This window comes from Heterocephalus glaber, unplaced genomic scaffold, assembly GCF_053883595.1.
Source record: "Heterocephalus glaber isolate CG9 unplaced genomic scaffold, H.glaber_assembly_v1.0 deba00000678, whole genome shotgun sequence".
NCBI lineage: Eukaryota > Metazoa > Chordata > Mammalia > Rodentia > Bathyergidae > Heterocephalus > Heterocephalus glaber.
Window position 1 is genome coordinate 4,774,431 of NW_028258157.1, and position 13,849 is coordinate 4,788,279.

At 40.9% G+C, this 13,849-nt stretch overlaps 1 protein-coding gene and 1 pseudogene across 1 annotated transcript in view; one reads left to right on the plus strand and one right to left on the minus strand.

Moving 5' to 3' along the window:
* Nucleotides 1-333: 333 nt before the first annotated feature.
* On the minus strand, nt 334-1,913 carry LOC101719440 (cytochrome b-c1 complex subunit 2, mitochondrial pseudogene; annotated as a pseudogene).
* Nucleotides 1,914-6,939: 5,026 nt separating this feature from the next.
* The window catches only part of LOC101719794 (uncharacterized), a 69,319-nt gene continuing 62,409 nt past the window's right edge, over nt 6,940-13,849 (plus strand). Inside the window, exon 1 of the mRNA XM_087206744.1 lies at nt 6,940-7,123. Within this exon, the coding sequence (XP_087062870.1) occupies nt 7,121-7,123 (3 nt within the window). The 5' untranslated portion in view covers nt 6,940-7,120. The remainder of the gene's footprint in view (nt 7,124-13,849) is intronic.

Consider the following 13,849-nt stretch of genomic DNA (forward strand, 5'->3'; position numbering starts at 1 on the left):
AACATTTAAATACTCTTTAACTCTTAAGGCTTACTGTTTAGTAACCAAAAGCCTAACAATGAGAGCACAAGAAATGTATTTTAGTAAAATATAGAATCTTTGCTTTTAAATCTAGTTTTATAAGTCTGACCAAGAGTATCTCAATATTTTTAGAAAACTATATTGTTTCAGACATAGAAATTTTAACCTTTTAATTATAGCCAAAAGCAATTACTTTAGATGACACACCATAATTGATAACACGTTTTTAAAGATACATATATTAGTTTGACCAAGGAAAGCTCTTAAATTATAGTACACAGACAGTAATAGACTTTGCATTTATAAAACTGATTTTTTTTAACCAGAATGTTTTATTGACTCTAGGTCAGCTGGGAATAATTACCTGCATTTATACTTTAAGGTACTTCACCCAGCTGAGAAAAAAGAAACATTATATTAGAGACTTCTGACTTTCACGTGTTTGCTGCTCGGGGCCGAGAAAATGTCCAGTGCTTCTGTAATGTGCTTTATTATTACAACTCATCAATGAAAGGTGTATGCCCCAAATTTCCACTTGCTGCCATTGACTTCTGGCCAGAAACAAACTTCTTTGCAGCATTTATGACATCAGCATCAGCCACTGAGTCAATCTGCTGAAGAACTGTGGATGGTGGCACATAAGAACCAGTAACTAGAGCCTGAGACCCAACTTCATCCAGGAAACCCTCAGAAGACTCCACTGACATTAGGTATCTCGCTTTCAGCTTGTTCTTGGCAGCCTGGATATCTGCACTGGAGAGGTTTCCTTGAGCAACTGTTTCTACTTGGTGATAGGCAGCCTTAATGACATCCCTAGCAGCTGCAGCTTGTGAGATAGTGTAAATCCCAAAGAGCCCAGTATCTGAATAACTGGCATTAAAAGCAGAAACATCAAATGGCTGGTGACCTCCTTTAGCAACAGCCTGGTATAGGAGGTTGGTGGTGTTGCTGCCCCTCTTGACATGTGGTCCAGCACCAAGGACATGCTGCAGAACACTAAATGCATTTGCTTCTGTACTTCCTCTGGCAGCACTTTTTGCTACAACAGCTGCATGGACAAGACTGTCTCCATTCTGTTCTTGAATTTCACCTCCACAGTATTTGGCCTTTGCACCAGATAAACCAAGCCCACCTCTCATGTTGAGAAACTGCTCAGCAACTTGCTTTAGAACAGGATGACTCACACCAAGTCCCGCCAAAGCCATTCTTGCACTTGTAAAATTGTTCTGAACATAGTAGTGTAACTCCTCTGATGTCACTTTTCCAATCCTATAGTCAGGACAATACAAGGAATTAACCAATGCATTCTGGTAAGCAGCAGCATGCAAATTTTCAGTGACATGAGTCTATGGATTCTGAAAAGCCACAGCTCTGTCAATTCTTAGCTGAGACTGAAGGGCTGCTACTTCCCAACAACGAAATTCTGGTGCTGTGGTGACATTGAGCAGGAACTCCATTAAAATCTCAATATCATCCCGCAGGCATTCCACAGTGTGTGCCATATTTTCCCTCATTGCAGTCACACTTAATTTGCCACCAACTACTTCAATTTCATGAGTTATCTTGGAAGATGGAACACTTTTTGTAGTCAAAGTGGATGCAAGATGCAGCAAATGAGAGGTTCCTAAATTGTTGGAGTCCTCATATCTACTGCCTGCTTTAATGAACACACCAATCCTGGATATAGGAGCATAGTTTACCAGAGATGCAATCACCAAACCATTTGGTAATTTGGTAAACTCAAGGTCCTGAGGAGGTGGAGGCACTCCTGCAGGGGCAGCTGTGGCTTTAACTTTGGGGGCAACTTTGAGGGAATAAAATCTTGAGAAGGACCCAGCTCTCATTAGTAGCTTCATGGCTCAAGACTGTTCTGACCCACAGTCAGACCCACGGCCACTGACTTAAAGAAAAGCAAGATGGTGGTGGAGGCCGGGAGTTTCCCAGCTTCTAAAACTGATTTTTGACATTATCTTGGTTATATAAGAATCGGGCTGCAAATATGTTATCAACTTTAAAGACATCTTTACTCTTATCAACTGATTTAAATTAGCCTACTGTTAGGTTATGTGAACCACAAGTATTTGAGATAATGTCTCGAGTGTTTTTTTAATCTATAAGCCAACTTAAGTAGAACTTTTGGAGGATAATATATATCTGAAAGTTAACACGCAGAAACATGTACATATTAACCTAAATCATAGGTAACTTTTATGTTATCAAATTTTAGGGCTTTTATTTGTAAGTCCTATGTAAGCCTTGAGACTATCAGCCCTCATCTTTTAATGTTTTAAATAAGTTTGGCAACTCTGAAAATCTATATGGCTTTTCCATGGAAATCTCAAAAAGAACCAAAAAAGAAAAAAAGAAAATCATTGAGCTCAAAAAAATATTTTTCGTAAATGAAAGCTGCAGGTGATTTAACTGGTTATTAACATACATAAAACAGACATATGGGAAAACAAACAAGATGACTTAAATCAGAATTCACTCTCAGATGTATTGGCCAAGTTGAACTACAATAATCCTTCTACAGATTTTAGATTTGTAACTATAAGTAGACTAGTCAGAACTTTTCTCCTAGGTCATCAATTTAACAGAGATTTCTTGTAATAAGAGTAAGAAGGGGGAAAAAACCTTTTGTACCTATGAAACCAAAGACTGTTTTTAAAGAAAAGACTTAGGCTGACAGTTTATCTTATTGGAATAGCCAGATGTACAGGCTTCTTGGGGCCCTCTGTTGCTTTGATAACTGTGGTTGTTTGATAGCTGTACCTGAGAGCCCAAACTGCTGCTTTGATAGGCACTTGTAACAGCTCCCACTAAGGGAACAGGCTGCTAAAGGTAACTTCAACTATTTCCAGAGGGTGCCAGATTTGGGTGTAGAAAGAGACTGAGTATGGATTCCAAAAGGTGGAGGAAGAAGGCTTGCCAAGGCCCCAATCTGCCCTGCTGCAGATATTTATCTAGGGCAGTTTCTTCCCCTTCTGAAAAGAGATAAAGGGAGAGCAGGCATCCTTGTCTATCCCTCTTGTTCTGTGCCCCTAAAATTTAGCCCTGGGCAGTGCCAGTGGCAGCAAATGTGAGATGTGGCCAGAATTGGGTTTATCTGCTCTTATTGTGCACCTGGGCCCCTTTCCTCATGATCCTGTGACCCTTGGATCATACTTAACTGTTCCTTTTTGAACTCTCAGCATACTCTGAGAATAACTGCTGGCCTTGAAAGATGTTCTGGAGAGAAATAATGGCAAGAGAAAGGTAGTCCTTTGGGGACTGGGGCTATCTATCCTTTAATACCTGTTTCTGTTTAAAACTGTTATCAAATTGATAAGGGTTCTGTTGTGCCTTGTATCTAGATGTCCTCCCGAAGCTTTGTGCTGTCACAGGTGGGGCTTTTTGGAAGTGGCTAGATCTAGGGTGAGTGATTCTGGGATCAAGGATGCAATGCTAGCATTAATGGTCTGAGTGCTACCTGCCCAAGAGTGAGTGGTATGAATAAGATATAAGGGTCAGAAAGAGGCTTGCCACTGGTCTCTTATTGCTTGCTACTTTGGTGTCTTCTCTCTGCCATGAACTATTTCTCCTCTGCGATGCCACCCTGCCTTGGAGCCAGACGGCTATGAACTCTAAGAACCATGAGCTACATAAACCTTTCCTCCTTTAACTTTGAGTGTCTGGTATTTTGTGTCAGCAATAAGAAAATTAACTAAAACATGTTCCTAGGAACTCTTTTTTTTGTTCTATCAATGAGTTCATCTGTGCTATAAAAACCAGCCAGTCTGCCCTGTGGAGCAGCATTCTTGAGGGGACTGGGAAATGAAAGGAGTCAATTTCCAGTTCTGCCTAAGGGCAGAAAGGCTGATAAATTTGGATTGGAACTTCTTTATTTACTTGAGAGTTTAAGGATTAAATATAGACCAGTTTTTAAGAATATGAGCAAGCTGGCACACACCTACAATCCCATCACTTGGGAGGCTGAGGCAGGAGGATCACCACAAGTTTGAGACCAGCCTGAGCTACCTAGTAAGTTCAAGCCAGTCTGAACTATGTAGTGAAACCCTGTTTCAAAAAAAAAATGGATATAGCCCACAGATCAGTGAAGTCAACAGGGAAGGGAAAACCCACCATTCTGGAAACCTAGTCTTGGAATCCAGCAGCCATAGACAAGAGAATTGCCTTGGACACAAGGCTACTATTGTAAATTACGTTATTTCTCAGGGCAGGGGCAGAATAGAAGAGTGACCCTATGCAAGGCACAAGAATCAAATCCTCAACATCTCCCATGGTTAAGACCAAATGCTTTCCCAGAGTGGATCTCCAGTCCTTGAAAAACATGCTTCCAAAGACAAAAACTACAATCTACTCCAACAATCAATGAACCTGAGCTGCTGCTAACTTTCTGAGATCGAGCGAAAGAAAGTCAAAAGACAGAGTGAAGATGCTCCTTTACACTATTTTTCCTGAGTCATAAATATGCATGCTTTTGGAAGTAGCTCTTTTTGGTCTCACCCAGAGATCAGTTCCTTCCACTATGTCTCAAATGAGGAGCTCTCCTGCCAGTTGCATGAGAAACTCCTGCCCAGGCACCTGGTCAGCCAAAACTCTCATGTGTGCCTTCCTGAATGAGCATGAATTCTGATTCCCTTCTAACCCAGGGGTGGGGGTTATGTAGTCTATAAAGAAATGCCTGTCTTCAGTGCTCTTATAGATGAGCACTCACTCCCTAGGGGCTCAGGAGCTTCCAATTAGAAAGGAAAAAACAGATTTTCAGGATTGCAGAGAGAAGCACATTGCCATTCTTGGCACACATCCCTGACAGAGGTGAACTTCCAAAACTTGTCCCATAGCCTCTGGCTGAATCCTCAGACACACCTGTGTAAGGTGTCAGCCTAAAACCATTCTAAAAGCTGTCTGTAATAAACCCATTTTCTAACAACCAAACAAATCAAGTAAATAGTACAAAGCCCTCTTTGCAAAAATGTTCCATCACAGAAATCCACATCACAGTTTTTCATGTTCTCAACTTTTAACATGACACAAGCAACCAACAAAAGACACAAGCAACTAGCAGACAATGGATGACAATTTTTGATTACCTATACAAATCACAATCCAGAATCCAGTCAAAATATTTAAGGCAACCATGGAACAAAATCAAACTCTTACCTCCTTCCAATTATCTTGGTGGGACCTCCAAAATGTTATAGGAGAAATATAACTCCCAAACAGATGTCAAATGTGCCAAGTTCATGGCCCCACAACATTGAGGAATGATATTGTGAACCAAAGGAAGAAGTTAGGAGAGTTTTATTGGAAATAAGGAGAGAAATATAGCTTCTGGATTTCTAGGAGGAGTCCTGAATGGGATGGCCACTGAGGCCTTTTTCAGGGTAATTTATACAGCAAAGTCACAATGTGAATACAACATGGGCCAAACTACAATCAATCTCTAGGATAACAAGTATAGTTGCTTAGCTAATATTGATCCAGTAGGAAATGAGTCATGTAGCAAGGTTACATGGAAAGAACAAAGATATTTTTGGGAAGGGATAAATCCAGATGCTCTGGCCACCCATGTGGGTGACTGATGCCTATCTGTACTTATTCAACCAGGTGGTGATAATTACAGTATAATCTCAAGTTATTGTTTAATCCCTAAGGGAGGCTTGCAGGCCTGGCCATTTAATCTTTACCTTGAGGCCTGGACTTCCTCAGATGTGTTGCCAGCCATAATTCTGAAGTCTTTATTTTTTTCCACTGACTTCCTTAAGAGGTCAGGCCTTCTCTGTATATTAATTCCTATCTAACCTTAGCTGTCTACAATACTGAAAAATTAAAAATTACACCTTTGTCTCACAGCTTATTTGCACTGGACATTGCTGCCTTAGGGAACTGCTGAAACAGTTAATTTTGTAAAAACCAAGTTCACAGTTTCACAAAAATCAAAGAATGAAGTCACAAGCCAGAGTTTTCATTGGAAATGAGGAGGAAAAATGGCTTCTGGCTTCTCTAGGAGGGGAATCTGAAAAGTGGAGTTTCTACATGGTCTCTTGTTTAGAACTTTTTATGGATAAGTGGAACATGGGAATTGCTCAGTTGTTTAGTGGCCACTTATCACAGGTGGCTCTGTGAATTTAAAATGACCAATTGAAACTCAGGGTCGCTAACCCAGTTACTCAGCATGTAGGGTTTAAAGGAAACTGGGGGTTTAGAGGGAAAAAACCTTGTTATTTTGCATTTAAATTCCTCAAAACTCAAGATTTTAGTAGGGAGGGGCTGCATGTTACCGGAGGAAGTTCATCTTGGCCCCAGGTCCTAGTTCACTCCCTATTCTTATTTCAGTTCCCTTGAACATAGCTGATCACCCAACTCTATCTCAGGCCCTTTCCCTAGCTAGCTGCCTTATTCATAAACTAAATCAAGTATTTTTACAGTTTCCCTTTTCAAGTTTCAAACTTCAAACCACAAGTGAAATTTTAAAATAATTATTTTCTTTGTGAATAATACACACACACATATGTATACAATACATTGTTATAACTTTTTTTTGCAGTAGTGGGGATTAAACCTCTCAGGAGGCTTTTGTACTAAGCTGCATTCCTCACTTCTTTACATGTTTTATTTTGAGACAGGTGGGGTTTTGTTAAATCGCCAAGTCGTCATGCTGGACCAGAACTCTCCAGCATCCCAGAGTGCTGGGATCACTGTCATACGCCTGGCAGTGCCATGACATTATATACAGGTTAAATGCAACTTTTCCCAGGTTGGATAGATCTTCCCACGCAGAGGAAACCCTTCCTTAAACGCACCCCTAACCCAGCAAAGGGGCGGGGCGGGGCGGGGCGGGGCAGGCTGGAGCCACGACCCCGCCCTCCCGGCCTTCGGCGCCCGCAGGTCGGCCCGAATCCCCGTCCAATCAGCAGCCAGAGCGGGAGGGCGGGCGTCGCAAGCTCTCGTTCTGTTCTCGCGAGCCGATGGTGGCTACCCGGCCCCGGGTCGTCCGCCCCATCCCTCCGCTCCTGTGGCTTCTCCCGCCCGCTGTAGCGCTGGGACCTGCGGAGTGTGGGGTCTGCGAGGAGAAGGCTGGAGACCCGGAGCCGAAATGGCGAGTGTGCGCGGCCCTGGGGCGGGAGAGAGGGAGCCTGGGGACCCTTGTCGCGGGGCGGGGCGGGGCTGCGCCCCTGGCGTCCGCTTTCCTCTCCCGGCGGGAGCCCTCTCCCCGCCGGCCTCTGCCTTCCGGGTGGGGCCCCGCCGCGTCCCTGCACGGCCACGCCAGGCCCCGGCGGGCTGCAGCGCTGCAGCGCGGCTCACGTCTCCCGCCGCGCAGGATCCTCGGAACGGGCCCAGCTCTGCGGCCGCGGTGTTTCCGGAGCTGCAGTCCCTGCGTCCCAGCGCTTTCTTCCTTGCTGGGGTTACTCGTTTTCCTTTGTGTTTCCAACTACGTGGGAAGCGGGTCTCAAATTCTGAGCCCAGCCCCTCCATCCATTCGTCTGGCAACGAATTCCTTGACTTCCAGCTCCCAGCCCATATTCTCTACCTTTGTTTTTGGTGGTGAGATGAAACCTAGGACCTTGCGTCTTTTGAGCACTCCCTACCCATCCCCAGAGCTACACCCCAGCTCTGAAATCTACGCGGGCGGTGTGGTGGACCCAGGGCCTGTACACTGAGCTAAGTCCCCACCTCTTTAAGTTTCTTGGCTGATTACATCTGTGCGTATATTTAATCTTACAGATTAATTTGAGAATTTTTAAGTTTTAATCCCTTCCATTACAAATTAAGCAACTTGAAATTTTGATGTAATGGTACAGATTAATCTGAGGGGAAAAGGTCACTTTTATGAGTTTTATTATCTACATGGGATGTGTGTAATCAGGTTTTTCTGTGTTTTTGTAAATTTTAATTTTTTATAAATTCTATATACTTCGTCTGGCTAATAGCAACTCTCATTCATCCTCTGTTCATGAGAGTTCAGTTGTCCCACATCGTTATGAATATTGCTTATGTTTGTCTGATGTGATTATATTTTGTTTTTCTAATTCTTAGAGATACTGAAATTTTTGATGATTGTTGCACATCTGATATTTCCTATGTGTGACGGTTGAAGTCTCTTCTATGTAGTTTGTTTCTTAGGGTCTTGCTAAGTAGCTTAGGCTGATCTTGAATTTACTGTGTAGCCCAGGGTGGCCTTGAGCTCGTGAGGATCTTACTGTCTCCACCTCCCGAGTGCTGGGATCTGCCCGTGGCTTACTCTTCTTTCAATGATTTAGTTTGATGAATACAGTTTTTATTTTTATGCATTCTGCTTTATGAATACTTTATATTTCATATTGATCTCCGTGACTCCGAAAAGAAATACTTTTTTTCTAAAGCAGCTTTTGAAGGTCTCATAGTTTCCTTTTATGTTTAAGTATTTCTTTCCTTTGAAATGATTTATAATGCGGTATGAGGAAAGGATACAAAAGCATTATTTGCTACATAGATGCCCTGTTTTCCCAGCAGCTTTCATTCCAAAGGGAGTCCTTTTTTTACTCCCCCAGTGCAACTCCTAGCAGTTACATGTATCTAAAAGGAAAGGGTCTGTGTAAGTGTTGTCTTTTTAGTTCAACATGTGTATTTATTCATCTCTTTATCAGATCTACACAGTTCATAAATACGGTTATCTGCTGCATAACAGTATTTTGGTCAGTGATAGAGTTATACAGTGGTGGCTATAACTCCTGGCCTGAGTGTGTAATGGGCTGTGCTTTCTGACTTGTAAGTACACTCTGGGAGGTTTGCACAATGAGGGAGTGGCCTCGCGTGCCTTTCCCAGAATGTATGTGCATCATTAAATGAGGTATGACAGCGTATACACGAACATATGTTACAGTTTAATAATACATGCTTCTTCATAATCAAATTTACCAGAATTCTTTCAGTTTCATCAATATTTTACTTTACTTTTATTTTATGCTTTGGTTTTGTGTGATAAGGTCTCACTATGTAGTTCAGGCTGACCTTGAACTCACTGTGTAGTCCAGTCTGGCCTGTAATTCACGGCAATCCTCCTGCCTCAGCTCCACAAGTTCTGGGATTACAGATGTGCACTACCATGCCCCGCTCAATTTCATTAGTCTTTTAAAAGAAACAATATTTGGCATTATTGGTATTCTATATAGTATGTTTACTTTCAATATGGCTAAATTTTTCTCTTTCACTAGAAAGTCTCTTCACTCTTCTATTACACAGTTTGGCTTTTCTAAGTTATGAGACAGATGGCTAGCTAGTGAATTCTTACTGGTAATTTAGCTCAGTGGTTCCGGCACCTGCCTTGCAAGCGCAAGGTCCAAGTTTGATCCCCGGTACAAAAAAAAATTTCTTTTTACCTATTTGAGACTGTATGTTTCCTCTTGAACCTGTATGCATGCTACTTGTTTTTACAGATTTATTGAAGTATAATTGAAATAATCTGCATATATTTAACAATGCTATCTACATTTTCTTTTTTTTTTTAATGTATTAAATTCTTTTATTGGGACATTGTAGGTATACAACACAATTACATTTCTCATTGGGAACTGTACCTTGACATAATGCATCTTGGTTCTTATTTTTTCCCCATTCCTAGCCCTCCATGCCCTCCACCCTTCCCTATTTACAAAGACTTTATTTCCTTTTTTCCATTTCTCATCATTTTTCCTTTCCCTTCTTTCCTTTCCCCTGCCCCTCCCAATACCCCTACCCCTTTGGACCTTTTCTTCCTATTTTACATTATCGATTATTCATTCTAATCATTGGTACATTTTAGGTATACCATATAATGACATTCATCATTGGAAATTTGCACCTTTACATAGTCTCTCTTGGTTCTTATTTTTCACCCTTGCCCAGCCCTCCCTTCAACGCCTGCAGTCCTCCCTATTTACAAAGATTTTGTTCATATTTTTCCATTTTCTCATATTAATCCCATTCCCTTCTATCCTTTCCCCTAGCCCTCCCGCTTCCTTCCCCTTTGCCCCTTTTCTTCCTATTTCACATTATCTATTATACATTTAGTCCTTGTTTACACTTTCAGTTTCTCACACCAGACAAACTATTTGGTATTTACACATGTGTGTCCTATTTATTTCACTTAAGAGTATCGCCTCAATGTGCATCCATTTAGCTATAAATGTCTCTAATTTCTCATTTTTTATGGCTGAGTAGTACTCCATTTTATTAAACCACATTTTCTTTATCCAGTCTCCAGTTGATGGGCATTTGGGCTGTTTCCAAGTTTTAGCTATTACAAACTGTGGTGCTATGAACATGGGTGCACATATATCACTGTGGTATGATTCTTTTAATTCTTTGGGGAAGATCCCCAGCAGTGGAATAGCGGGGTCAAATGGGACTTCCAGTCCTGGTTCTTTGAGGTATCTCTGTACTGATTTCCACAGTGGTTGCACCGGTCTACACTCCCACCAGCAGTGGAGCAGGGTTCCTCTTTCCCCACAGCCCCACCAGCATTTCTTATTGCTTGATTTCATGGTAGCAACCATTCTTTCTGGAGTAAGGTGGAATCTCACCATTGTTTTCATTTGCATCTCTTGAATGACCAGTGATGTTGAACATTTTTTTCATGTATTTATTTGCTATTTCTACTTTGTCTGAGAAATGTCTGTTCTTTTCAGATGCCCGTTTTCGGATTGGGTCTTTAAATTTGGGAGGTCTGATCTTTTTAAGTTCTTTATAGATTCGAGATAGTAGACCTTTGTCTGAGGAAGAGCAGGTGAAGATTTTTTCCCACATTGTGGGTTGTCTCTTCACACTGCTAGTGATTTCTCTTGCTGTGCAGAAGCCTTTTAAAAAGAAGAGATCCCATTTGTTGATTGTTTGTGCTAGTTCACGGGCAACTGAGGTTTTGTTCATAAAATCTTTTCCTACACCGATGTCTTCAAGGGTTCTACCTAACCTCTGTTCCAACTGGTTCAGAGTTTCTATTTTAATATTTAGATCTTTAATCCATTATGACTTTGGTTTAGTGCATGGTGAGAGATATAGGTCTTGTTTTAATCTTTGGCAAGTTGAAGCCCAATTTTTCCAGCACCATTTATTAAAGAGGCTATCTTTCCTCTAGTGAGGGTGTTTGGCTCCTTTATCAAAAATGAGATGGCTGAGTGTGTCTGGCGTTGTTTCTGCATCTTCTAATCTGTTCCACTGGTCCTCAAGTCTGTTTCTTTGCCAGTAGCATGCTGTTTTTCTCACAGTAGCTTTGTAGTATAGTTGCAGGTTGGGGATTGTGATACCCCCTGCCATGTCTCTGTTACCCAGAATTGCTTTTGCTATTCTGGGTCTCTTCTTGCTCCAAATGAATTTTTGGATTGTTTTCTCGAGGTCTATGAAGTATGCTGCTGGGATCTCAATTGGAATTGCATTAAATCGATATAGCAGTTTTGGAAGTATGGCCATTTTCACTCTATTAATCCTTCCTACCCAGGAGCAGGAGATGTCTGTCCATTTTCTGATATCATCTTCAATCTCTCTTTTCAGAGGGCCATAGTTTTCAGAGAAGAGGTCTTTGATTTCTTTCATTAGGATGATTCCTAGGTATTTCAGTTTTTTGGATGCTATTGTGAAAGGAATTATTTGTCCTATTTCTCTCTCAGTGAGTCTGTCATTGGTGTAGAGGAAAGCTATTGATTTTTGTGTGTTGACCTTGTAACCAGCTACTTGACTGAATTTGGTTATTAAGTGTAGAAGACTTTTGGTGGAGCTCTTGGGGTCTTCTATATAGAGTATCATGTCATCTGCAAATAATGGCAGTTTGACTTCTTCATTACCTATCTTTATTCCTTTTATTTCTTTCTCTTGTCTAATTGCCGTGGCTAATGTTTCCAGAACTATATTGAACAAGAGTGGTGATAGTGGACATCCTTGTCTTGTTCCTGGTTTGAGTGTGAAGGATTTCAGTTTTTGACCATTTAGTATGATATTGGCTGTTGGTTTTTCATAGATGGCTTCTATCAGTTTGAGGTAGAGACCATCTATTCCAACTTTTTGTAGGGTTTTTTTCATCAATGCATGTTGGATTTTGTCAAATGCTTTTTCTGCATCTGTGGAGATAATCATATGGTTTTTGTGCCTGGCTCTATTGATATAGTGTATTACATTGATTGATTTGCGTATATTGAACCATCCCTGCATCCCTGGGATGAGTCCCACTTGATCAGGGTGTATGATCTTCTTGATGATCTTCTGCATTCCGTTTGCCAGTATCTTATTAAGGATTTTTGCATCTGTGTTCATTAGTGAGATTGGCCTATTGTTCTCTTTTTCAGTTGGGTCTTTCTCTGCTTTGGGGATCAAGGTGATGCTTGCTTCCAGGAATGAATTTGGGAGTATTGCTTCCCTTTCAATTTCATTGAAGAGTTTAAGCAGTAGTGGCAGCAGTTCCTCTCTAAATGTCTTGTAGAATTCAGCAGTGAAGCCATCAGGGCCTGGGCTTTTCTTCGTTCATAAGTTTTTAATTCCATTTTCAATTTCATTGGTTGATATTGGGTTGTTCAGAAGTTTTAGGTCTTCGTTCAACTTTGGTAATTCATATGTATCTAGGAATCTGTCCATTTCTTCTGTGTTGTCTATCTTATTGGCGTATAGGTTCTGGAAGTAGGTATTGATGATCCTCTGGATTCCTGCTGGGTCTGTTGTAATTTCACCCTTTTCATTCCTAATTGCACAGATTTGGGCCTTTTCTTTCCTTTTTCTGACAAGGTTGGCTAAAGGTTTGTCAATTTTGTTGATTCTTTCCAAGAACCAACTCTTGGCTTCATTGATTTTTTTGTATCATTCTCTTAGTCTCTATTGCATTGATTTCTCCTCTGATCTTTATAATTTCCTCCCTTGTATGAGCTTTGGGGTTGTCCTGCTCTTCTTTTTCTAGAAGCTTGAGGTTCAGCATCAGGTTGTTTAATTGGGCTTGTTCTGTTTTCCTAACATGCGTATTCACTGCTATGACTTTCCCTCATAAGACAGCTTTCATTGTGTCCCATAGATTCTGATATGTTGTATTGTCATTGTCATTTAATTGAAGGAACTGTCTGATTTCTTCTTTAATTTCCTCTGTGACCCATTGGTTATTCAGAAGTGTGTTGTTCAATTTCCACGTGTTTATGAAATTTTTTGAGTTTCTTTTGCTATGGATCTCCAATTTCATCACTCTATGGTCTGATAATATACAGGGGATAACTTCAGTTCCTTTGCACTTAAGCATGTTCTATGTGTGAGTATGTGGTCTATTTTGGAGAATGACCCATGTGCAGCTGAGAAGAATGTGTATTCTGATTTTGTGGGGTGGAAGACTCTGTAAACATCTGTTAAGTTCATTTGTTCAAGAGTTCAATTGAGTTGTATTTCATTACTTATTTTTAGTCTAGTTGATCTATCTATTTGTGACAGTGGGGTGTTGAGGTCCCCCACTACAATTGTATTAGTGCATATATGACTTTTCATGTCCGTTAGTATTTGTTTTATATAGTTGGGTGCACAGATATTTATGATTGTCATCTCTTCCTCTTGGATTGTTCCCTTTAGAAGGATGTAGTGTCCTTCTTCGTCTCTCTTAATCAGTGTTGGTTTGAAATCTACTTGATCTGCCAAGAGGATAGCTACTCCTGCTTTTTTTCGGGTTCCTGTCGCATGCAGTATTGTTTTCCACCCTTTAACTTTCAGTCTATGAGTTTCCTTTTGAATGAAGTGTGTTTCTTGTATGCAGCATATTGTTGGATTTTGCTTCTTGACCCATTCTGCCAGTCTATTTCTTTTGATTGGTGAATTGAGACCATTAACATTGATGGTTATAACTGAAATGTAT